This window comes from Cherax quadricarinatus, chromosome 29 (assembly GCF_038502225.1).
Source record: "Cherax quadricarinatus isolate ZL_2023a chromosome 29, ASM3850222v1, whole genome shotgun sequence".
Taxonomy (NCBI): domain Eukaryota; kingdom Metazoa; phylum Arthropoda; class Malacostraca; order Decapoda; family Parastacidae; genus Cherax; species Cherax quadricarinatus.
This window is the reverse complement of record NC_091320.1, coordinates 1,084,760-1,111,472: the sequence shown is the minus strand read 5'-3', so window position 1 is coordinate 1,111,472 and position 26,713 is coordinate 1,084,760. Positions and strand designations below refer to the sequence as shown.

At 39.9% G+C, this 26,713-nt stretch overlaps 1 protein-coding gene across 1 annotated transcript; it reads right to left on the bottom strand.

Annotated features, from left to right (window-relative positions):
• Nucleotides 1–25,749, bottom strand: LOC128690497 (mitochondrial import inner membrane translocase subunit Tim17-B-like). Its single transcript, XM_070089581.1, has 4 exons — nucleotides 25,650–25,749; nucleotides 18,368–18,467; nucleotides 9,805–9,997; nucleotides 1–966 (listed from the first exon to the last, which is right to left on the bottom strand). The coding sequence occupies exons 1-4, from the start codon at nucleotides 25,673–25,675 to the stop codon at nucleotides 773–775; spliced, it is 513 nt and encodes a 170-aa protein (XP_069945682.1). The 5' UTR covers nucleotides 25,676–25,749; the 3' UTR covers nucleotides 1–772.
• Nucleotides 25,750–26,713: the final 964 nt, after the last annotated feature.

The following is a 26,713-nucleotide window of genomic DNA, read 5'->3' as shown; positions in this document are numbered from 1 at the left end:
CTGTGTATATATTTTTTATTTTTATAAAAAACAATAACATTTGAAGAGACCTATATTTCAGAAATTAAAAGTTACAAAATGAAATGTTTTACATTACAGTATGATACGTCTTAACAATGATAGTTTATTATATTCTTCACAGATGTACAATATTTACATGGAGAAAAATGCTCCATACAATGTGTTCCATTCTCATGTCATAAAGGCAAGGAGATCAACTGCTGTATTGTATGAGACAAGAGTGGAACAAAGTTTCAAACATTCTTATGAAACAATCTTCATCATCATTCTTTCATCATTATGCAAAGGAAATACACTTCAATATTTTCAGCATTAGATTTTGCATTACCAATTAAAGTATAGAATAAATATTTAGTGATCATGTCTTTCATGAAACAATCTTAGAAGGAACCAGATGTAATTATTATCCCCTCTCTCAAGAGGAAACAATTAAGAAACACTGGGGTAATGATTACATCTAATAAAGTGAATAAATTGTTTCTTTTGATGTATTTTTCCAGCTTTTTTTTTTTTTTTTTTTTTTTTTTTTTTTTTTTTTTTTTTTTTTTAAAATAATTTTGGATAACATAGAATGATAACCTTATTATTTAATTAAATCTCATTTTTCATGTATTTTTTATTTATGTAGCTAATCTAAAAAAAGTACATTGTGTCCTCTCACATCAGATATTATAAGCATTAAAAAATGGCAGTCTTGTTGAGGAGGAAAACATACCATCGATCTTATAAGTAATTTCTGAACTAATCACCTTCACTGGTAATTTGCCTCCGAGTTTAAGGTAATGGGTTGAGGGGGACCCAATACTGATGGATCACCCATCTCCCCTGGAGCTATAGGCTTGAACTGCTCTGAAGTGAAGCGTGTGAGGAGGATACCCACACCTTCAATCATAGCTAGTAACATTCCACCAATCACTGCACTACCAGCCATCGCTGCTGCTCCACCTGCAGAATAAAAGTATACACTTGTAAAATATAGCAATTTGTTCTGAAACTTTGAGAATTCTACTTTTATAAAGTTCACCAAAAAAATAAGTTAAACCAAATGATTATATAAAAAAAAAAAATAAATTTGTTAAAAATAAATTTAATCTCAAATTCAATCATAAGCAAAACAAGCAAAAAATTTTGTTCCAAAATGAATACAAATGTTTAAGATGGGATGATTAGCACAGATTTTGTCATATCTTAAAACCTTAAATTATTTTGACAATATTTAGTTAAGAACATAAAAAAGAGGGAGCACTGCAGCAGGCCTACTGGCCCATGCTAGGCACACCCACCCGTGTATAATAATTATTACAGGTATTTAAAAATTGACAAAACAGCAATATCTACATGAAGCCCCCCCCCCCCCCCACACACACACACACAAATATGAGCTTACTACACTTGCAACAAAGTCATACAACAAATGAATTTAGTTGAAAAAAAATTTAAATCCAAAACTAAATCATGAAATAAAAGAAGTAAACAAGTTTATTTTCCAGGATAAACACAATATTTTTTATTACTCTCATCACCTTGCTCTTTTCTATGTTCACTTTTGCTGTATAGCCCTTGTGGTTTAGTGCTTCTTTTTGATTATAATAATAATAATATGTTCACTTTTAATTTCCTTTTACATATCCTCCCAAAGTCACCCACTGACCTTTGTAACTTATATTTTGATAACTGTGTCATCAGCAAAGATCTACATGACAACTTCCACTTTAATGCAGATCAATCATTTAATCTCGCACCTCTCCCCAACACCCATACATTCACTTCTTGTACAACCTTATATATAAATATGTTAAACAACCATTGTCACATCGCATATCCCTGTCGAAATCCTACTGTCACTGGGAATCGACTCCCTCTCCAAAATAACCTTTCAGATTTTTTTTTTTTTAGAGTTTGCCACTAAAGTGGCTAGTTTATTTTGCACCATATCCATCCTGTGGAGGGTAGCACAAGAGCATATGGATACACAAAAGGCCTAGAAACTAGGCCCCAAAAGGGTTAACAGGAGTACATTGGATTTATTTCTACAGTTGGCTTATCTATTAGTACAAGCAAATTCAGAAAATTTGTATCTTATTTTCATTAATAAGATGTCTTGACATATCACATAGGTTATTATACTGTCTCTTTATTCCTCAATATGTGGACAATTAAGCATACTGTGTTAGAGATAGTGAACAAAGGGCTGACCACATACTTTGCCTTTGGTGTGTCTGCCAAACTGCCAGAAGCAATTGCAACCAATCCTAAGCCTGACCACTACAACACCAGTCATTCTGTTCACACTGCAAGTTGTTCCATAAATGCACTCATACACATGTTCATGTTATCATACTGGGTTACAGACCTACTGCATTCCTACAACATTCAATTTCATAATTTACTACTCTCCAAATATTAATCCTAATACTAGACACAGACACACACAACTTATATTCTATATTTGTCTTCAGGGTACTTATTTTGGCTAAGTTATCAACTTTATGATGAGGGAGCAAATCCATAATTATTGTATGATCAAATTCATAATTATTGTACATTAACTCCTTTTTTCTAAATTTTTGAGTATTTATATCCGACTTCTCCAATGAGTATGTTGTTTTTCATTGTGTGTGTCAAGAGCCTTCAGTGATGACAAAGAATCAGTAATAATTAACTTTAGTGCCATTAGGATGACAAACAATTCAGTTTGCAGTGAAGACACCCAATTGTTAATTAAGTCTTATGCTTAACTCAACATAGTTCCTATCGTTTATTATCTAGGGAAGTGGCAAGAAAAGCAGATGCAGCAATGCCAGTAGACTCCTGCTTAGATCCATCAATGTATTTTTTTTTTTTTTTTTTTTTTCAACAAGTCGGCCGTCTCCCACCGAGGCAGGGTGACCCAAAAAAGAAAGAAAATCCCCAAAAAGAAAATACTTTCATCATCATTCAACACTTTCACCACACTCGCACATTATCACTGTTTTTGCAGAGGTGCTCAGAATACAACAGTCTAGAAGCATAAACATATAAAGATACACAACATATCCCTCCAAACTGCCAATATCCCAAACCCCTCCTTTAAAGTGCAGGCATTGTACTTCCCATTTCCAGGACTCAAGTCCGACTATATGAAAATAACCGGTTTCCCTGAATCCCTTCACTAAATATTACCCTGCTCACACTCCAACAGATCGTCAGGTCCCAAGTACCATTCGTCTCCATTCACTCCTATCTAACACGCTCACGCACGCTTGCTGGAAGTCCAAGCCCCTTACCCACAAAACCTCCCTTACCCCCTCTCTCCAACCCTTTCGAGGACGACCCCTACCCCGCCTTCCTTCCCCTATAGATTTATATGCTTTCCATGTCATTCTACTGTGATCCATTCTCTCTAAATGACCAAACCACCTCAACAACCCCTCTTCTGCCCTCTGACTAATACTTTTATTAACTCCACACCTTCTCCTAATTTCCACACTCCGAATTTTCTGCATAATATTTACACCACACATTGCCCTTAAACAGGACATCTCCGCTGCCTCCAACCGTCTCCTCGCTGCTGCATTTACCACCCAAGCTTCACACCCATATAAGAGTGTTGGTACTACTATACTTTCATACATTCCCTTCTTTGCCTCCATAGATAACGTTTTTTGACTCCACATATACCTCAACGCACCACTCACCTTTTTTCCCTCATCAATTCTATGATTAACCTCATCCTTCATAAATCCATCCGCCGACACGTCAACTCCCAAGTATCTGAAAACATTCACTTCTTCCATACTCCTCCTCCCCAATTTGATATCCAATTTTTCTTTATCTAAATCATTTGACACCCTCATCACCTTACTCTTTTCTATGTTCACTTTCAACTTTCTACCTTTACACACATTCCCAAACTCATCCACTAACCTTTGCAATTTTTCTTTAGAATCTCCCATAAGCACAGTATCATCAGCAAAAAGTAACTGTGTCAATTCCCATTTTGAATTTGATTCCCCATAATTTAATCCCACCCCTCTCCCAAACACCCTAGCATTTACTTCCTTTACAACCCCATCTATAAATATATTAAACAACCATGGTGACATTACACATCCCTGTCTAAGACCTACTTTTACCGGGAAGTAGTCTCCCTCTCTTCTACACACCCTAACCTGAGCCTCACTATCCTCATAAAAACTCTTTACAGCATTTAATAACTTACCACCTATTCCATATACTTGCAACATCTGCCACATTGCTCCTCTATCCACTCTATCATATGCCTTTTCTAAATCCATAAATGCAATAAAAACTTCCCTATCTTTATCTAAATACTGTTCACATATATGCTTCAATGTAAACACCTGATCTACACATCCCCTACCCACTCTAAAACCTCCTTGCTCATCCGCAATCCTACATTCTGTCTTACCTCTAATTCTTTCAATTATAACCCTACCGTACACTTTTCCTGGTATACTCAGTAAGCTTATTCCTCTATAATTTTTACAGTCTCTTTTGTCCCCTTTCCCTTTATATAAAGGGACTATACATGCTCTCTGCCAATCCCTAGGTACCTTCCCCTCTTTCATACATTTATTAAACAAAAGTACCAACCACTCCAACACTATATCCCCCCCTGCTTTTAACATTTCTGTCATGATCCCATCAGTTCCAGCTGCTTTACCCCCTTTCATTTTACGTAATGCCTCACGTACCTCCCCCACACTTACATTCTGCTCTTCTTCACTCCTAAAAGATGGTATACCTCCCTGACCAGTGCATGAAATTACTGCCTCTGTTTCTTCCTTAACATTTAAAAGTTCCTCAAAATATTCTCGCCATCTTCCCAATACCTCCATCTCCCCATCTACTAACTCCCCTACTCTGTTTTTAACTGACAAATCCATATTTTCCCTAGGCTTTCTTAACTTGTTTAACTCACTCCAAAATTTTTTCTTATTTTCATTAAAATTTCTTGACAGTGCCTCTCCCACTCTATCATCTGCTCTCCTTTTGCACTCTCTCACCACTCTCTTTACCTTTCTTTTACTCTCCATATACTCTGCTCTTCTTATAACACTTCTGCTTTGTAAAAACCTCTCATAAGCTACCTTTTTCTCTTTTATCACACCCTTTACTTCATCATTCCACCAATCACTCCTCTTTCCTCCTGCCCCCACCCTCCTATAACCACAAACTTCTGCCCCACATTCTAATACTGCATTTTTAAAACTATTCCAACCCTCTTCAACCCCCCCACTACTCATCTTTGCACTAGCCCACCTTTCTGCCAATAGTCGCTTATATCTCACCCGAACTTCCTCCTCCCTTAGTTTATACACTTTCACCTCCCTCTTACTTGTTGTTGCCACCTTCCTCTTTTCCCATCTACCTCTTACTCTAACTGTAGCTACAACTAAATAATGATCCGATATATCAGTTGCCCCTCTATAAACATGTACATCCTGGAGCCTACCCATCAACCTTTTATCCACCAATACATAATCTAATAAACTACTTTCATTACGTGCTACATCATACCTTGTATATTTATTTATCCTCTTTTTCATAAAATATGTATTACTTATTACCAAATTTCTTTCTACACATAGCTCAATTAAAGGCTCCCCATTTACATTTACCCCTGGCACCCCAAATTTACCTACTACTCCCTCCATAACATTTTTACCCACTTTAGCATTAAAATCCCCAACCACCATTACTCTCACACTTGATTCAAAACTCCCCACGCATTCACTCAACATTTCCCAAAATCTCTCTCTCTCCTCTACACTTCTCTCTTCTCCAGGTGCATACACGCTTATTATAACCCACTTTTCACATCCAATCTTTATTTTACTCCACATAATCCTTGAATTAATACATTTATAGTCCCTCTTTTCCTGCCATAGCTTATCCTTCAACATTATTGCTACTCCTTCTTTAGCTCTAACTCTATTTGAAACCCCTGACCTAATCCCATTTATTCCTCTCCACTGAAACTCTCCCACCCCCTTCAGCTTTGTTTCACTTAAAGCCAGGACATCCAGCTTCTTCTCATTCATAACATCCACAATCATCTCTTTCTTATCATCTGCACAACATCCACGCACATTCAGACTTCCCACTTTGACAATTTTCTTCTTCTTATTCTTTTTAGTAATCTTTACAGGAAAAGGGGTTACTAGCCCATTGTTCCCGGCATTTTAGTTGACTTTTACAACACGCATGGCTTACGGAGGAAAGATTCTTATTCCACTTCCCCATGGATATAAAAGGAAAATTAATAAGACCAAGAACTATTAAGATAAAATCAAAGAAAACTCAGATGAGTGTGTATAAATAAATGTGTACATGTATGTGTAGTGTGACCTAAGTGTAAGTAGAAGTAGCAAGACATGCCTGTAATCTTGCATATTTATGAGACAGACAAAAGACATCAGCAATCCTACCATCATGTAAAACAATCACAGGCTTCGTTTTACACTCACTTGGCAGGACGGTAGTACCTCCCTGGGTGGTTGCTGTCTACCAACCTACTACCATCAATGTATGTAACTTGATAAATTATTACTAGCAGTTAACGGAGAAATTTCTTGAGCAGTTGCCTTTATAATTGATTTAACCCTTAACCTTCATACTGTGTCTCATGTGCTAGTATGCAACTGAGGACTGTGTCCAATGTACTAGTACAGCCTCTCCTCGCTTAGCGACATACTCATTTACTGATGCCTTGGACTTACGACGGGCTCTGACCAGTATTTATACCTAAATAATGTATGTCAGAGCTGGTTTCCTCTATTCTGTTTATCTTAATATACAGTACATTACTGTATAAACAATTAAAAATATACCAGAAATGTTATAAATGGTGCAAAGGTGACATTACAACAGTATACCTTTGATATACCAGGCTCGTCTGGTGCTTGCCTGGTCGACCAGGCTGTTGCTGCTGGAGGCCCGCTGCCCCACATATCCATCACAACCTGGTTGATCTGGCACCTGGTGAAGATACTTGTCCAGTTTCTTCGAATTTCGATTTTCAATGAGTTTGATAAGTGATATGTTCGAAATTTGAGGTTCCACTGTATTTTTGAGGGTCTGAAATGAACTAATCTAATTTACATTATTCCTGATGGGAATAAACTCGTTCGATAAAGGCACTCGAACAGCCATCTGGAATGAAGAAAGTTCAATATTTGAGGTTCCACTGTATATATTATCATGTATCTCTCTCTCCTCTGCTCCAATGAATACATGTTCAAGGCTTGCAGGCGTTCCCAGTAGTTTAGGTGCTTTACAGGCTTTGAACGGGACCGTCAGCACTAAGCAATATTCTAAGTGAGGGAGCACTAGTGATTTGAAGAGCGTCACCATCGGCATAACTTCCCTTGTTTTGAAAGTTCCCAATACCCACCCCATCATCTTCCTGGCTGTCGTGATCTTTGCCTTTAAAAGAAAGGTCCGCTGACAATTATTCCTAGGTCTTTTACGTTTTCCTTACGTTCTATTTGGTGACCCTCTGAGTTTTGTATATAGTGTTCCTTTTGAGGTCTTCATTTTTTTCATACCTAAGCAGCTGGAACTTATCACCATTGAACGTCATGTCGTTCTCCAATGCCCACTGGAAAACCCTGTTTATGTCTTCCTGTACTCTTTCAGTGTCCTCTACCATAGTGACTTTCATGCTTATTTTAGTGTTGTCTGCAAATGATGATACAAAAGTGTGCTGGGTGTTTTTGTCTATGTCTGCTATGAGGATGAGAAACAGCAGAGGTGCCAGGACAGTGCCTTGGGGCACTGAACTTCAATAGAAACTATTTTCTTCTTTTACATACCCTACCAAATTCATCCACCAACCTCTGCATCTCCTCTTCAGAATCTCCTAAAAGCACAGTGTCATCAGCAAAAAGCAACTGTGACAACTCCCACTTTGTGTTTGATACTTTATCTTTTAACTCCACACCTCTTGCCAAGACCCTCGCATTCACCTCTTACAACCCCATCTATAAATACATTGAACAACTATCATGACATGAGGTGGTTCGGACATGTAGAGAGAATGGAGCGAAACAGAATGACTTCAAGAGTGTATCAGTCTGTAGTGGAAGGAAGGCGGGGTAGGGGTCGGCCTAGGAAGGGTTGGAGGGAGGGGGTAAAGGAGGTTTTGTGTGCGAGGGGCTTGGACTTCCAGCAGGCATGCGTGAGCGTGTTTGATAGGAGTGAATGGAGACAAATGGTTTTTAATACTTGACGTGCTGTTGGAGTGTGAGCAAAGTAACATTTATGAAGGGATTCAGGGAAACCGGCAGGCCGGACTTGAGTCCTGGAGATGGGAAGTACAGTGCCTGCACTCTGAAGGAGGGGTGTTAATGTTGCAGTTTAAAAACTGTAGTGTAAAGCACCCTTCTGGCAAGACAGTGATGGAGTGAATGATGGTGAAAGTTTTTCTTTTTCGGGCCACCCTGCCTTGGTGGGAATCGGCCGGTGTGATAATAATAAAAAATAACTATGGTGACATCACACATTCTTGTCTAAGCCTACTTTTACTGGGAAATAATCTCCCTCTCTCCTACATACTCTAACCTGAGCCTCACTATCCTCGTAAAAACTCTCCACTGCTTTCAGTAACCTACCTCCTATACCATACACCTGCAACATCTACCATATTGCCCCCCTATCCACCCTGTCATGCCTTTTCCAAATCCATAAATGCCACAAAAACCTCTTTATTCTCATCTAAATACTGTTCACCTATATGTTTCATTGTAAACACTTGGTCTACACACCCCCTACCTTTCCTAAGCCTCCTTGTTCATCTATCCTACTCTCCGTCTTACTCTTAAGTCTTTCAATAATAACTCTACCATACACTTTAACAGGTATACTCAACAGACTTATTTCCCTATAATTTTTGCACTGTCTATTGTCTCCTTTGCCTTTATACAAAGGAACTATGCACGCTCTTTGCCAATCCCTAGGTGCCTTACCCTCTTCCAGGTGTCTACCTGAATTTCAAGTGATTATACCTCTTTCTTTTATCCCTTGCCCTTGTTTCACTGTCATCATCTATGTAAACTGGGGATTTTTTTTTTTTCAACAAGCCGGCCGTCTCCCACCGAGGCAGGGTGACCCAAAGAGAAAGAAAATCCCCAAAAAGAAAATACTTTCATCATCATTCAACACTTTCACCTCACTCACACATAATCACTGTTTTTGCAGAGGTGCCCAGAATACAACAGTTTAGAAGTATATACGTATAAAAACACACAACATATCTCTCCAAACTGCCAGTATCCCAAACCCCTCCTTTAGAGTGCAGGCATTGTACTTCCCATTTCCAGGACACAAGTCCGGTTATATAAAATAACTGGTTTCCCTGAATCCCTTCACTAAATATTACCCTGCTCACACTCCAACAGATCGTCAGGTCCCAAATACCATTTGTCTCCATTCACTCCTATCTAACATGCTCACGCACGCTTGCTGGAAGTCCAAACCCCTCGCCCACAACACTTCCTTTACCCCCTCCCTCCAACCTTTTCAAGGACGACCCCTACCCCGCCTTCCTTCCCCTACAGATTTATACGCTCTCCATGTCATTCTACTTTGATCCATTCTCTCTAAATGACCAAACCACCTCAACAAACCCTCTTCAGCCGTCTTGACTAATACTTTTATTAACTCCACACCTTCTCCTAATTTCCACACACTGAATTTTCTGCATAATATTTACACCACACAAACTGGGGATACCTAATTAATATAAAAATAGTTTGGAAATCAAACTCAAACACTTACTTCTAGCTGCCAAAATACCGCCTGTAGCAGCACCAGAGATAATGGAATTCCAAGGATCTTCCTTCTTACGCATGTATACAAGAGAGCAATCAATAGTCGAAAACAATCCACCCCACACTGCAAACTGCCCACCTACTACAGGTGCGCGTTGCTTGATTGCTACCATGCTGCCAGCAAGTCTTCTGGACATGCCCTGTAAGGTAAGAAAAAAAATATTTGAGAATAATGTCTGCTTCAGCTTTCAGCAAATATATTACCAACAGCTCTGCACTCAATCATGCATCAACACACATGGTATGATGTTAATTAAAATTCTGTGATTTTGATATCTTACTAAACCAACCTATAAAATGCACACTGTTCATGTATTTTTTCTGAGTTTTCAAGATAAATCTGCTACAGTGTCTGATCCTTTGACCTTTGAACAAGTTACTGACTTACCACTACCACACTTCTCTGATTGGCAATAATTAAAGTGATGAAAGCTTATAAATCTTCATTTGTTCTTACCCTTGAAACTATTATTACATAAATTTACAGCTGTGAGAGTCTGGGTTCAACACACACACACAATTTATTTTTGCTGGCTTAACCCTTAAATGGTCCAAACGTATATATACGTTTTTTCAACATCTGAAAGTATGTAAAAAAATGTAGATGATCTTTTTTGTTTTACATTTGAAAACATGTAAAAAAAACTTTCATCTACATTTTTTTTTTTTGTTACATTTGAAAATATGTAAAAAAAAAGTAGATCTACTTTTGTAGCACTACGAATTTGAACGTCGATTTGTTTGGACCGTTTAAGGGTTAATTTACACAAGATATATGATTTACAATGGGAGAAAGACCTTGTATTTTGTACAGACAAATATGTATCCAGTAAAAACATCTAGTGCATCATTACCTACTACAAGTGTTTAGTAACATAGTGACCATCATGATGAGAGGACAACACCTCATGGGAAAAGAATGCCAGTGTTATTGCATACTATCACTAGCATCACTAGCCAGTGCTTGTGCATATTATCACTAGCATCACCAGTGATAGTGATGCTAGTGCTAATTCTACTGACAATGTTTTTATAACAACATTTAAACAAATGCGGTGGAGATGTCCTGTCTAAGGGCAATGCGTGGTGTAAATACAGTGGACCCCCGCATAACGATGGCATCACATAGCGATTTTTCCGCATACCGATTACTTTTATCGCAAAATTTTTGCCGCGCATACCGATTAAAAACCCGCTTACCGATTTTCGTCCGAGACGCGTCCAATGTGCCCTCAGCCAGCCTCACATGTGCCGGCCGTCCCATTGTTTACCAGCCAGCCTCCGCGGTAACATCCAAGCATACACTCGGAATATTTCGTATTATTACAGTATTTTCGGTGCTGTTTCTGGAAAATAAGTGACCATGGGCCCCAAGAAAGCTTCTAGTGCCAACCCTAAACCTCAAAGGGTAAGAATTACTATAGAAATGAAGAAAGAGATAATTGATAAGTATGAAAGTGGAGTGCGTATAGCCGACCTAGTCAAGCTGTACAAGAAACCCCAATCAACCATCGCTACTATTGTGGGCACCAGAAAGACAATCAAGGAAGCTGTTCTTGCCAAAGGTTCAACTGTGTTTTCGAAACAAAGATCGCAAGTGATGGAAGATGTTGAGAGACTCTTATTGGTGTGGATAAATGAAAAACAGCTAGCAGGAGATAGCATCTCTCAAGCGATCATATGTGAAAAGGCTAGGAAGTTGCATGAGGATTTAATTAAAAAAATGCCTGCAACTAGTGATGATGTGAGTGAATTTAAGGCCAGCAAAGGTTGGTTTGAGAGATTTAAGAAGCGTAGTGGCATCCATAGTGTGATAAGGCATGGTGAGGCTGCCAGTTCGGACCACAAAGCGGCTGAAAAATATGTGCAGGAATTCAAGGAGTACATAGAAACTGAAGGACTGAAACCTGAACAAGTGTTTAATTGTGATGAAACAGGCCTGTTCTGGAAGAAAATGCCAAGCAGGACCTACATTACTCAGGAGGAAAAGGCACTCCCAGGACATAAGCCTATGAAAGACAGGCTTACTTTGTTGATGTGTGCCAATGCTACTGGTGATTGCAAAGTGAAGCCTTTATTAGTGTATCACTCTGAAACTCCCAGAGCGTTCAGGCAAAAGAATGTCCTCAAGGATAATTTGTGTGTGCTGTGGAGGGCAAACAGTAAGGCATGGGTCACTAGGGAATTTTTCTATAACTGGTTACACCATGCATTTGCCCCCAATGTGAAAAATTACCTAACTGAAAAGAAATTAGAACTTAAGTGCCTCCTGGTGTTAGACAATGCCCCTGGTCATCCTACAGACGTGGCAGAGCGACTTTATGGGGACATGAGCTTCATTAAGGTGAAGTTTTTGCCTCCTAATACCACGCCTCTCCTGCAGCCCATGGACCAGCAGGTTATTTCCAACTTCAAGAAACTGTACACAAAAGCTCTGTTTGAAAGGTGCTTTGTAATGACCTCAGAAACTCAACTGACTCTAAGAGAGTTTTGGAGAGATCACTTTAATATCCTCAATTGTGTAAACCTTATAGGTAAGGCTTGGGAGGAAGTGACTAAGAGGACCTTGAACTCTGCTTGGAAGAAACTGTGGCCAGAATGTGTAGACAAAAGGGATTTTGAAGGGTTTGAGGCTAACCCTGAGAATCCTGTGCCAGTTGAGGAATCCATTGTGGCATTGGGAAAGTCCTTGGGGTTGGAGGTTAGTGGGGAGGATGTGGAAGAGTTGGTGGAGGAGGACAATGAAGAACTAACCACTGATGAGCTGATAGATCAACTTCAAGAGCAAGAGGCCAGACCTGGGGAAACTGGTTCAGAGGAGGGGAGAGAGAAATTGAAGAAGTTGCCTACTACAAAGATAAAGGAAATCTGTGCTAAGTGGCTTGAAGTGCAAACCTTCATGGATGAAAATCACCCTCACACAGCTATTGCAAGCCGTGCTGGTGATTATTACACTGACAATGTTGTGAAACACTTTAGGCAAGTCATAAAGGAACGAGAGGTACAGACCACTATGGACAGATATCTTGTGCGAAAGAAGTCCAGTGACTCTGAAGCTGGCCCTAGTGGCATTAAAAAAAGAAGGGAAGTAACCCCAGAAAAGGACTTACTACCTCAAGTCCTAATGGAAGGGGATTCCCCTTCTAAACAGTAAGAAGATAATGCTCTCCCCTCCTCCCATCCCATCAATCATCACCAGATCTTCAATAAAAGTAAGTGTCATTTAATTGTGCATGCCTTTTTCAGTTTGTGTGTATTAAAATTAACATTTCATGTGGTAAAAAAAAATTTTTTTCATACTTTTGGGCGTCTTGCACGGATTAATTTTATTTCCATTATTTCTTATGGGGAAAATTCATTCGCATAACGATTATTTCGCATAACAATTATCCCTCTTGCACGGATTAAAATCGTTAACCGGGGGTCCACTGTATTATGCAGAGAATTCGGAGTGTGGAAATCAGGAGGTGTGGAGTTAATAAAAGTATTAGTCAGAGGGTTTGTTGAGGTGGTTTGGTCATTTAGAGAGAATGGATCAAAGTAGAATGACATGGAGAGCATATAAATCTGTAGGGGAAGGAAGGCGGGGTAGGGGTCGCCCTCGAAAAGGTTGGAGGGAGGGGTAAAGGAGGTTTTGTGGGAGAGGGGCTTGGACTTCCAGCAAGCATGTGTGAGTGTGTTAGATAGGAGTGAATGGTAACGAATGGTATTTGGGACCTGACTCTCTAGAAAGACGTAGAATTAGGGGGGATATGATTGAGGTGTATAAATGGAAGACAGGAATAAATAAAGGGGATGTAAATAGTGTGCTGAAAATATCTAGCCTAGACAGGACTCGCAGCAATGGTTTTAAGTTGGAAAAATTCAGATTCAGGAAGGATATAGGAAAGTACTGGTTTGGTAATAGAGTTGTGGATGAGTGGAACAAACTCCCAAGTACCGTTATAGAGGCTAGAACGTTGTGTAGCTTTAAAAATAGGTTGGATAAATACATGAGTAGATGTGGGTGGGTGTGAGTTAGACCTGATAGCTTGTGCTACCAGGTCGGTTGCCGTGTTCCTCCCTTAAGTCAATGTGACCTGACCTGACTAGGTTGGGTGCATTGGCTTAAGCCGGTAGGAGACTTGGACCTGCCTCGCATGGGCCAGTAGGCCTTCTGCAGTGTTCCTTCGTTCTTATGTTCTTATGTTCTTATCTGTTGAAGTGTGAGCAGGGTAATATTTAGTGACGGGATTCAGGGAAACTAGTTATTTTTCTATAGCCAGACTCGAGTACTGGAAATGGGAGGAACAATGCCTGCACTTTAACCCTTTCAGGGTCGACAGGCCCTCTCAGAGACTTGTTCTCAGGGTCGGTCAAATTTCAAAAAAAAAAAAAAATTATTTTTTCTTATGAAAAGATAGAGAATCTTTTCCCAATCATAATGACACCAAAAGTATGAAATTTGATGGAAAACTTATGGAATTATGCTCTCACGAAGTTAGCGGTCTCGACGATGTTTACGCATCGGCGAATTTGCCCACTTTGAGCCCTATTTTCGGCCAAGTCCAGTGTACTTGTCGACAAAAATCATAACTACAGTGGACCCCCGCATAACGATATTAATCCGTTCCTGAGAGCTCATTGTTATGCGAAATTATCGTTATGCGAATGAATTTTCCCCATAAGAAATAATGGAAATCAAATTAATCCATGCAAGACACCCCAAAGTATGAAAAAAAAATTTTACTACATGAAATATTAATTTTAATACACACAAACTGAAAAAGGCATGCACAGTTACATGACACTTACCTTTATTGAAGATCTGGTGATGATTGATGGGATGGGAGGAGGAGAGAGTCTTAGTGTTTAGAAGGGTAATCCCCTTCCATTAAGACTTGAGGTGTCAAGTCCTTTTCTGGGGTTACTTCCCTTCTTCTTTTAATGCCACTAGGACCAGCTTCAGAGTCACTGGACTTCTGTTGCACAACATATCTGTCCATAGTGGCCTGTACCTCTCGTTCCTTTATGACTTTCCTAAAGTGTTTCACAACAGTGTCAGTGTAATAGTCACCAGCACGGCTTGCAATAGCTGTGTTAGGGTGATTGTCATCAAAAAAGGTTTGCACTTTAAGCCACATTCCACACATTTCCTTAATCTTTGAAGTAGGCAACTTCTTTAATTTCTCTCTCCCCTCCTCCGAAGCAGTTTCCTCAGGTCTGGCCTCTTGCTGTTGAAATTGATCTAGAAGCTCATCAGTGGTTAGTTCTTCATTGTCCTCCTCCACCAACTCTTCCACATCATCCCCACTAACCTCCAACCCCAAGGACTTTCCCAATGCCACAATGGATTCCTCAACTGGCATAGGATTCCCAGGGTTAGCCTCAAACCCTTCAAAATCCCTTTGGTCTACACATTCTGGCCAGTTTCTTCCAAGCAGAGTTCAAGGTCCTCTTAGTCACTCCCTCCCAAGCCTTACCTATAAGGTTTACACAATTGAGGATATTAAAGTGATCTCTCCAAAACTCTCTTAGAGTCAATTGAGTTTCTGAGGTCACTACAAAGCACCTTTCAAACAGAGCTTTTGTGTACAGTTTTTTGAAGTTTGCAATAACCTGCTGGTCCATGGGCTGCAGGAGAGGAGTGGTATTAGGAGGCAAAAACTTCACCTTAATGAAGCTCATGTCCCCATAAAGTCGCTCTGCCACGTCTGTAGGATGACCAGCGGCATTGTCTAACACCAGGAGGCACTTAAGGTCTAATTTCTTTTCAGTTAGGTAATCTTTCACATTGGGGGCAAATGCTTGGTGTAACCAGTCATAGAAAAAGTCCCTAGTGACCCATGCCTTACTGTTTGCCCTCCACAGCACACACAAATTAGCCTTGAGGATATTCTTTTGCCTGAACGCTCTGGGAGTTTCTGAGTGATACACTAATAAAGGCTTCACTTTGCAATCACCACTAGCATTGGAACACATCAACAGAGTAAGCCTGTCTTTCATAGGCTTATGCCCTGGGAGTGCCTTTTCCTCCTGAGTAATGTAGGTCCTGCTTGGCATTTTCTTCCAAAACAGGCCTGTTTCATCACAATTAAACACTTGTTCAGGTTTCAGTCCTTCACTGTCTATGTACTCCTTGAATTCCTGCACATATTTTTCAGCTGCCTTGTGGTCCGAACTGGCAGCCTCACCATGCCTTATCACACTATGTATGCCACTACGCTTCTTAAATCTCTCAAACCAACCTTTGCTGGCCTTAAATTCACTCACATCATCACTAGTTGCAGGCATTTTTTTAATTAAATCCTCATGCAACTTCCTAGCCTTTTCACTTATGATCACTTGAGAGATGCTGTCTCCTGCTATCTGTTTTTCATTTATCCATACCAATAAGAGTCTCTCAACATCTTCCATCACTTGCGATCTCTGTTTCGAAAACACAGTTGAACCTTTGGCAAGAACAGCTTCCTTGAGCGCCGTTTTGTTGGACACAATAGTAGCGATGGTTGATTGGGGTTTACTATACAACCTGGCCAGCTCGGAGACATGCACTCCACTTTCATACTTAGCAATGATCTCTTTCTTCATCTCTATAGTAATTCTCACCCTTATTCCTGTAGGGTTGGCACTAGAAGCTTTCTTGGGGCCCATGGTCACTTATTTTGCAGATAAAATCACCAAAAACACTGTAATAATACGAAATGTTCCGATTGTATGCTTGGATGTTACCGCAGAGACTGGCTGGTAAACAATGCCACCGGCGGAGCATGTGAGGCTGGCTCAGGCCGCACATTAGACGCGTCTCGGACGAATAGCGTTGAGCGGGTTTTTTAGCAGTATGCGAGGCAAAATCTTAGCGATAAAATGTATCGATATGCGGATTTAACGTTATGTGATGCCAACGGTATGCGGGGGTCCACTGTATTTCGCTAGAATTCCATTTTTTCTATCGAATGAGTACAAGAAACCACCCATTTACCGATTTCAACTATCCAATACAGTGGTCAGAATTTAGCAATTTTGCCAATTTCACACAAATTTCAAAAAATGCCAATTTCCGAATAGGGTCCAGAATAAACAAGAAAGACATTCCTGGCACTAAAATAACATTTCCTCTGTTCATTAGTCACGTCCCCATGCCCCTCTTACATTCTTTTGCTTTCCACTTTTAATTTTTATTCTCACAGAAAAATAGAAGATTTACTGTTATGCAGACTACTGCATTGGTGTAGAAATGGTATAAATATTATCAGCGCACTTGTGAAAGAATATTAGACTCACCAGTTGACGTGTATTGGATGCATAGCATGATTTGTTTACTTTTGAACTTTGGTAAAAATCGAACATTTCTGCTACTTTGAGCGCAATTTCAAGGTAGTTTTCTTTGTAAAACCAGTCAAAATCATCTCAATTTCTGTAATATGTCTTCCATTCCATAAAATGAGACCAGGAAAACTAGAATAAACAATAAATACCATACGAAAATACAGTGCAAAGTCGCTGTTTTAATCCAAAAACATGGTCAGTTTTTTTTTCTCATTACGCACTGTGTGCTGCAGGATTTTTTTTATACCGCGCACACTGACCACATAGACCCATTCTTTCATATGTAGGCCTATCAGCTTTCTCTCACTAGATTTGAGGGTGCTAGAATTTAGGCGTACTAGTACGTCAAAAACCCTGGTGCGTAAGCCGTACTAGTATGGCCGAAACCCTGAAAGGGTTAAAGGAGGGGTTTGGGATATTGGCAGTTTGGAGGGATATGTTGTGCATCTTTATACGTATATGCTTCTAAACTGTTGTGTTCTGGGCACCTCTGCAAAAACAGTGATTATGTATGAGTGAGGTGAAAGTGTTGAATGATGAAAGTATTTTCTTTTTGGGGATTTTCTTTCTTTCTGGTTCACCCTACCTCGGTGGGAGACAGCCAACTTGTTAAAAAAAAAAAAATTAAGTGTGTAAAATGAGTAGAAGCATGTCTGAACTCTTCCCAAGAGAGGAACAAAATGCTAGACAAAGCGAGACACTACAGTATGTTTAGTAGGGTAGAGAACATAAACATTATAAGCTATGATAGTAAAAACAACAGTAAAAATGATACTACAGATAAGCAATTCTTTATTGTAATTACCAGAGCTATACTCATGGTATCCAAGCATCAGCACTCAAGCCATAGTTTTCTGAAACTGTCTAGCGAGTGTACAGCTTACTAGCTGCCCTTCAATCTCATTGCAGTATTCTACCACTATATCTGAAGAATAACATCTTAGTCTCCTTTTGGCCCCACTTCTCAGTTAATTAACAAGTCGGACCTTGTCTTCCCTAATATATCATTACTGTCTTGTATACTTTCAAAATCTTACATGTAGCTACATCTATTTACCAAAAAGGTATTTCTAGTGCTTCCAGCCTTTCTTTGCAATTTATCAGACATTTCAGCTCATTTAACCATTCTGTAGCAGATCTCTGGTCTTCCTCTATCTTAAAAAAAAATTATATATCATATTGTAAGTACTGCACCAACTTACACTGGGAGCATTTCTGAATCCTTTAACTGCCTGGAAGAGTCCACCACCAATGACACCCATTGTAAACGCGCCACCACAGTCGTCCACAATACGCCATGGGCTGTAGAAAAACATCAGGTCTTAGCTAGGTCAATGTTTCTATTGCTTTATCTACATAAAATATCTTTCATATCTGCACAACTGAGTCAAAGTCACAGTCATGCTACTACTGTTTTCTGCCACTTCTAGCCAGAAACCCAGAGTCAAGAACATACTTAAAAAAAAAATCTACTACTCTATAACTTACGTTATAGAGTACCCCTTCCTTCCAACCTTTTCGAGGACGACCCCTACCCCGCCTTCGTTCCCCTGCAGATTTATACGCTCTCCATGTCATTCTACTTTGATCCATTCTCTCTAAATGACCAAACCACCTCAACAACCCCTCTTCAGCCCTCTAACTAATACTTTTATTAACTCCACACCTTCTCCTAATTTCCACACTCTGAATTTTCTGCATATTTACACCATACATTGCCCTTAGACAGGACATCTCCACTGCCTCCAACCTCCTCCTCACTGCAGCATTTACAACCCATGCTTTACACCCATATAAGAGTGTTGGTACTACTATACTTTCATACATTCCGTTCTTTGCCTCCATAGATAACGTTTTTTGTCTCCACATATACCTCAATGCACCACTTGCCTTTTTTCCCCTCATCAATTCTATGATTAACCTCATCCTTCATAAATCCATCCGCTGACACGTCAACTCCAAAATATCTGAAAACATTCACTTCTTCCAATTTGATATCCAATTTTTCTTTATCTAAATCATCTGATACCCTCATCACCTTACTCTTTTCTATGTTCACTTTCAACTTTCTACCTTTACACACACTTCCAAACTCATCCACTAACCTTTGCAATTTTTCTTTAGAATCTCCCATAAGCACAGTATCATCAGCAAAAAATAACTGTGTAAATTCCCATTTTGTATTTGATTCCCCATAATTTAATCCCACCCCTCTCCCGAACACCCTAGCATTCACTTCTTTTACAACCCCATCTATAAATATATTAAACAGCTATGATGACATTACACATCCCTGTCTAAGACCTACTTTTACTGGGAAGTAGTCTCCCTCTCTTCTACCCTAACCTGAGCCTCACTATCCTCATAAAAACTCTTTACAGCATTTAGTAACTTACCATCTATTCCATATATGTACTTGCAACATCTGCCACATTGCTCTCCTATCCACTCTATTATATGCCTTTTCTAAATCCATAAATGCAATAAAAACTTCCCTACCTTTATCTAAATACTGTTCACACACATGCTTCAATGTAAACACTTAATCTACACATCTCCTACCCAATTTAACCCAACCAAACCTAAAAAAAAAAAAAAAATTGGACTTTGGTAGGTATGGGTACTAAAGTTTTTTTTACATATGCCCAAAATATGCATGAAAATTTACATAAACCGTATTTAGGCTGAAATCGGAGAAGTTAAATGCAGCATTGATCACATTCTTTATTATACTCGCTTCCCTTGTTCATTTAAATGAAAAAGAAAGTGTTTATTTCCTTGCAAAGCTTACATTGTGTGGTTTACATATTATATAATATTACTTACAAAAGCAGCCTCTAGCATGCCTAGGCATTTCGAGCAGACACAAGTTATGGAGCAGTACATCTTAATATATCTTATTGCATACTAGGTAACTGAAGTGATTAATTAGTTATAATAATGAGGTAGTATAAAACATAACAATATTACAATTAGTAAATTTAGTATTGGGAATGGTTAAGACCAGGAGGCCTGGTCACAGACCGGGCCGCGGGGGCGTTGACCCCCGGAACTCTCTCCAGGTAAACTCCAGGTAATGCACTGTGTCTATTAAACTCCTACACTGGGAGAGTATCTTAGGCAAACTTAGGGCTAACTTAAGATTTATTAGGTAACAGCTATATTAGGAATTTTATGTTTACAGTCATTTGAACGAGTGTAAGTGTAAATTAGGGGAAATCGCAGATATCGAGAGTAACTCCATTTTGTTTTGGATGTGTTCATGATACGAATAAGAGAATAGGTAGTTCTAATATAGTTAGCTGACAGTGGGGTGTGTTAGGGAGATGAAATGTTTTTTAACGGTAATTTTGAAAATGGTAGTTGATTCTGCAGTCCTAGAGTTTTCAGGCAGGGAGTTCCAGATTTTAGGGCCTTTTATGTACGCTGAATTTTCATATAGACTTAGCTGGACACGGGGAATGTCATAGAGATTTTTGTGTCTATGGGTCCTGTCATAACTATCAAGAAAGTGTTTTAGTTCTGGGTTAATATTGGAATTTATGGTTCTGTAAATGTAGGTTGCACAGTAGTAGGTGTGAATGTTCTGTACAGTAAGTTTAGGGCTTTGAAGAGTGGGGGGGGGGTGTTGCCTAGCATTGGATTGCGTGATAATTCTTACTGCAGCTTTCTGTTGGGTGATTAATGGCTTTAGGTGGGTTGCTGCTGTTGATCCCCAGGCACAAATAGTAAGTTTATTTAGTTACAGATACACCTAAGTACAATTATCGTACATAGTAACATATGTGTAAATTACCCACCAGAACTCAAAAACAAGTCAAAGTGACTTATTTCCCTCGGGTAAGATAAGATAAGATTTTGTTCGGATTTTTAACCCCGGAGGGTTAGCCACCCAGGATAACCCAAGAAAGTCAGTGCGTCATCGAGGACTGTCTAACTTACTTCCATTGGGGTCCTTAATCTTGTCCCCCAGGATGTGACCCACACCAGTCGACTAACACCCAGGTACCTATTTGCTGCTAGGTGAACAGGACAACAGGTGTAAGGAAACGTGTCGAAATGTTTCCGCCCGCCGGGAATCGAACCCGGGCCCTTCATGTGTGAAGCGGGAGCTTTAGCCACCAGGCCACCGGGCCTTGTAATGTCTCATTATATAAAGCCTAGATGTAAGATACATTAGAAATTAGTCAGGATTATAACCTTTACAGCTAATAATAATAATAATATACAGTGGTCCCTCGTTCGTAATTAATCCGTTCCTGGAGCCGTTCCTATAAACGAAATTTACGATTTACGAATCAATTTTCCCCATAAGAAATAATGTAAATACAATTAATCCGTTCCTGACACCCAGAAGTATTAAAAAAAAAATTTTTAACATGAAATATACATGTAGTACATAAACAATACAATGGGAAATGATGAATGAAACATTAACAGCATAACACTTACCTTTATTGGAGATTCTTCTTAGTGTATGGGAGACTGGAGGAGGAGAGAGAGTGGATTGTTTATAGTTTGGAAGGGGAATCCCCTTCCATCAACACCTCAGGTACCATTTGCTTTTCTGGGGTTGCTTCTCTTCTCTGTTTCTTAATGCCACTAGGACCACCTTGAGAGTCACTGGAGTCCTGTCTCACAAAATAACTGTGGAGAGAGCTCTGTTTCTGGCATCTCTTTAACACTTCCCTAAAATGGCCCAAGACTTTGTCACTGTACATGTTGCCAACCTGGCTTGCAACAACCTTGTTAGGGTGATGTTTCTCCATAAAGCTTTCCATCTTACCCCACATAGTAAAAATCTCTTTAATTTCTGAAGAAGGCACCTTCTTCCATCTCTCTTCCTCCTCCTCTGCAGCAAGATTCTGAGCTGCAATGTGTTGCTCTTCCTGCTGAAGCTCTTCCAGCTCCTCAGTGGTGAGCTCTTCATTGTGGTCTTCCACCAATTCTTCCACATCCTCCAAACTCACATCCAACCCCATGGAACTCCCCAGTGCCATAATTGATTTTACAACAGACATAGGCTCATTAGGGTCAGTCCCAAATTCTTCAAAATCCCTCTTGTCGACACAATCTGGCCACAATTTTCTCCAGACAGAGTTCAAAGTCTTGGTAGTCACTCCCTCCCAAGCCATACCTATAAGGGTTATGCAGTGGAGGATGCTGAAGTGTTCTCTCCAAAATTCCCTTAGGGTCAAGTGAGTGTCTGTGGTCACAGTCAAGCACCTGTGAAACATTGCTTTTGTGTAGAGTTTTTTAAAGTTTGCAATAACCTGCTGGTCCATGGATTGGAGGAGAGGAGTGGTATTCGGGGGCAAGAACTTTACTGTGATGAACCCAAACTCCTCAAAAATTAGGTCATCCAAGTTTGGAGGATGAGCAGGTACACTGTCCATTACTAGCAGGCACTTGAGATCCAATTTCTTTTCCAGGAGATACTCCTTCACACTAGGGCCAAACACTTCATTGATCCACTCGACGAAAATTTCCCTCGTGACCCATGCCTTACTATTAGATTTCCAAAACACACACAATTTACTCTTCATAACATTGTTTTTCCTGAACACTCTGGGATTTTCAGAATGGTACACTAGTTATGGCTTCACTTTGAAATCCCCACTAGCATTAGCACAGAACATTAGCATCAGCCTGTCTTTCACAGGCTTGTGTCCTGGCATTGCCTTTTCCTCTTGTGTAATGAAGGTCCTCTTTGGCATTTTCTTCCAAAAGAGGCCTGTTTCGTCACAATTGAACACCTGTTCAGGTTTCAGTCCTTCAGCCTCTATGTACTCCTGGAATTCATGCACATATTTTTCAGCCGCCTTGTGGTCCGAACTGGCAGCCTCACCATGCCTTACCACATTGTGTATGCCAGTACGGTTCTTAAATCTCTCAAACCAGCCTTTGCTGGCCTTAAATTCACTCACTTCACCACTATTTGCAGGCAATTTCTTTACCAAATCTTCATGCAACTGCCTAGCCTTTTCACAAATAAACGAAGTCATAAGAGTATCTCCTGCTAATTGTTTCTCATTTATCCACACCAATAATACCTTCTCAACCTCTTCCAGTACTGGTGATCTCATTTTTGTCAGCATAGTTACTCCCTTTGCAACAACAGCATCCTTTATTTCATTTTTCTTGGCCACTATGGAACATAAAGTTGTGTAGGGTTTCTTATACATCCTGGACAGTTCGGCCACACTTGTACCACTTTCATATTGTTCAATGATGGTTTTCTTAAATTCAATCGTATTTCTCACCTTCTTTACCACAGGCTTGGCACTAGGAGCTTTCTTTGGAGCCATGGTAGCTTATTTAGTACTTGCAAGCACTAAAATAAATGGAATATTATGAAATATTTCGCTGGAGCACGTGAGGGGACCTTCGCTCACTGGTAAACAATGCCAGACTGGCTGCCGCCCTGGCTCACGCCGTGGGTACGCGTCCCGGACGAACTACGACTCGCGAGTCAACCTATGAAAAGCGAGTCCATGTTTATACGAAAATACCCCTATGAATGGTGAATTTTACGATTGCCGGGAACTACGAAAAGCGGGGGACCACTGTACATTGGAACCTCGGTATTCGACCTTAATTCATTTCAGAAGGCTGTTCGAGTGCCACTCCGTTTAAGTATCGAACAAGTTCTTCCCAACCAACTTTGTTTGGTTGGCTGTTATTACTAATCGTCATAGGCCCCATAGTGATTTATATATACTAATACAAAAAAAAAAAAAAACGCCAAAAAATGTGAAGAAACACAAAATAGTTTTAAGCGAAGTTCTGGCAGTTCATATTTGTTTGGTCGAGTGCTGAGCTTTGTTTGTGTAGGGAGCTGGTCGTACACCGAAGTTCCACTGTAATATCTTTATTTCTACAAGTACATATATAAAGTATACAGACCATAGCTGACATCAATGACATGCAATAAGTCGCTTGTTGTGCAGAGCATTTCAGGCAAATCAGGTCAGTTTTGTCCCAGGATGCGACCCACACAAGTTGAATAACACCCAGGTACCCATTTTACTGATGGGGAACATAGACAACCGGTGTAAAGAAACACACCTAAGGTTTCTACCCTTGCTGGGAATCAAACTTGGACCCTTGCCATGTGAAGCAAGAACTTTAGCCACCATGCCATGGGGCACTGTAAGTTAAAACAACTAAGTAACTCAACTGTGTGAAAATCAGTTACAGTAAAAGAAAATACAATAAGAACAGTCACAGAGGCAAAAGGTACCTAATTAATGTAGCGACAGAAAGGGAGAAAAGTGATTTCTTGTATAGCTAACATACATGTACCTATTACTGTAAAATCTATGTACCTATTACACGTATTTCTTTTTATTGTAACTGCTCTTCACACAGTTCAAATACTTAACTGTTGTAACTTTTAAGGCTTAAATAAGATATTACAAGGACCCCAGTGGAAATAAGTCAATTTCTCTGACTTCTTGGGTTATCCTGGGTAATGTACACATATGCTGCTATGTATAATAATTAATGTAAAAACTTACTTGCTGGTTCTAGTGTGAAAATTATGTTTAAAATGTCATAGTGATACAGACAATATGTGCAAGTCTTAATAGACACTAAGTTTATTTAGGCCCAAGTACACTTAAGTACATTAATCATACTTATTATTGTAATTTCATAATCTTAATGTAACTTGCAAAGAAATAAAATTTGATTTAATAGTGTAAAATATCCATCAGGATAACCCCCAAAAAAATGTCAAAAGTTACTTATTCTCACTGAAAATAGACTCTTGTATATAGATTAGGACATCAGAGGAAGCCACAAGTGGCTCCTTCAGTCCTGTATAAGTGTTATACATGAATGGTATAAAATACCAACAAGATGAAGAATTAGACACACGTGCAACATCTTAAATAGTTATACAGGTATAATGTTTGTCAGGAAACATAAGTTTTCTGACGCGGGTAATATGATGACCCACTGCTGGAGCTTCTGGCCATCTGACCGAGGCCTTCCGCTGGCTTACCAGTCCCCCCCCCCCATTAAAAATCATGGTTATAACAATTTAGTATGTTATATAGTTCTACAATCTTCCCATTATATACTTCATCTATATGGATCAAGTCACTGGATATAGAAACATCTACAAATAAAAGGATTCCCAGATAAGTTAATTTACCCACAGGTACACATGAAGTATAATTATCACAGTATAATTTACCCACCAAAATAACACAAAAACAACTCAAAATGACCTTTATTTCCCCCGAGTGTAATTATTATGAGCGTCTGGTTGATCATGTGTTGCATCAGTGTCGCAGACGATGTTACACTACTTCATCTACTACCTCACTCACTACATCTACCACCTCACTCACTACATCTACTTTCACTCACTACATCTACTTTCACTCACTACATCTACTCTCACTCGCCTCCACCAGTAACAAAGTACACACGCCTGAGCAAGTGTTTTAACACAAGAAAATACTGAGGTGTTACCATGGCTCTCTAGCGTACTCCTCCATGATGGTGTTGATGACAAGTGAAGCCGCAATCCCGCAGCCTGTTGTACTACTGCAGCCTGTTGTACTACTGCAGCCTGTTGTACTACTGCAGCCTGTTATACTACTGCAGCCTGTTGTACTACTGCAGCCTGTTGTACTACTGTATCCTGTTGTACCACTGCAGCCTGTTGTACTACTGCAGCCTGTTGTACTACTGCAGCCTGTTTTACTACTGCAGCCTGTTGTACTACTGTAGCCTGTTGTACTACTGCAGCCTGTTGTACTACTGTATCCTGTTGTACTACTGCAGCCTGTTGTACTACTGTAGCCTGTTGTACTACTGCAGCCTGTTGTACTACTGCAGCCTGTTGTACTACTGCAGCCTGTTGTACTACTGTATCCTGTTGTACTACTGCAGCCTGTTGTACTACTGCAGCCTGTTGTACTACTGCAGCCTGTTGTACTACTGCAGCCTGTTGTACTACTGTAGCCTGTTGTACTACTGTAGCCTGTTGTACTACTGTAGCCTGTTGTACTACTGCAGCCTGTTGTACTACTGCAGCCTGTTGTACTACTGCAGCCTGTTGTACTACTGCAGCCTGTTGTACCACTGCAGCCTGTTGTACTACTGTAGCCTGTTGTACTACTGCAGCCTGTTGTACTACTGCAGCCTGTTGTACTACTGCAGCCTGTTGTACTACTGTAGCCTCTTGTACTACTGCAGCCTGTTGTACCACTGCAGCCTGTTGTACTACTGTAGCCTGTTGTACTACTGCAGCCTGTTGTACTACTGCAGCCTGTTGTACTACTGCAGCCTGTTGTACTACTACAGCCTGTTGTACTACTGCAGCCTGTTGTACTACTGCAGCCTGTTGTACTACTGCAGCCTGTTGTACTACTGTAGCCTGTTGTACTACTGCAGCCTGTTGTACCACTGCAGCCTGTTGTACTACTGCAGCCTGTTGTACTACTGCAGCCTGTTGTACTACTGCAGCCTGTTGTACTACTGCAACCTGTTGTACTACTGCAGCCTGTTGTACTACTACAGCCTGTTGTACT

Excerpts from the sequence above, each read along its gene's own strand:
- LOC128690497 (XM_070089581.1), bottom strand. The coding sequence starts at position 25,675 with ATGGAGGAGTACGCTAGAGAGCCATG. Across the intron at positions 18,468-25,649 it reads GAGTACGCTAGAGAGCCATG|CCCATGGCGTATTGTGGACG; the intron begins GTAACACCTCAG and ends GTTTTTCTACAG. Across the intron at positions 9,998-18,367 it reads GATTCAGAAATGCTCCCAGT|GGCATGTCCAGAAGACTTGC; the intron begins GTAAGTTGGTGC and ends CTTACCTTACAG.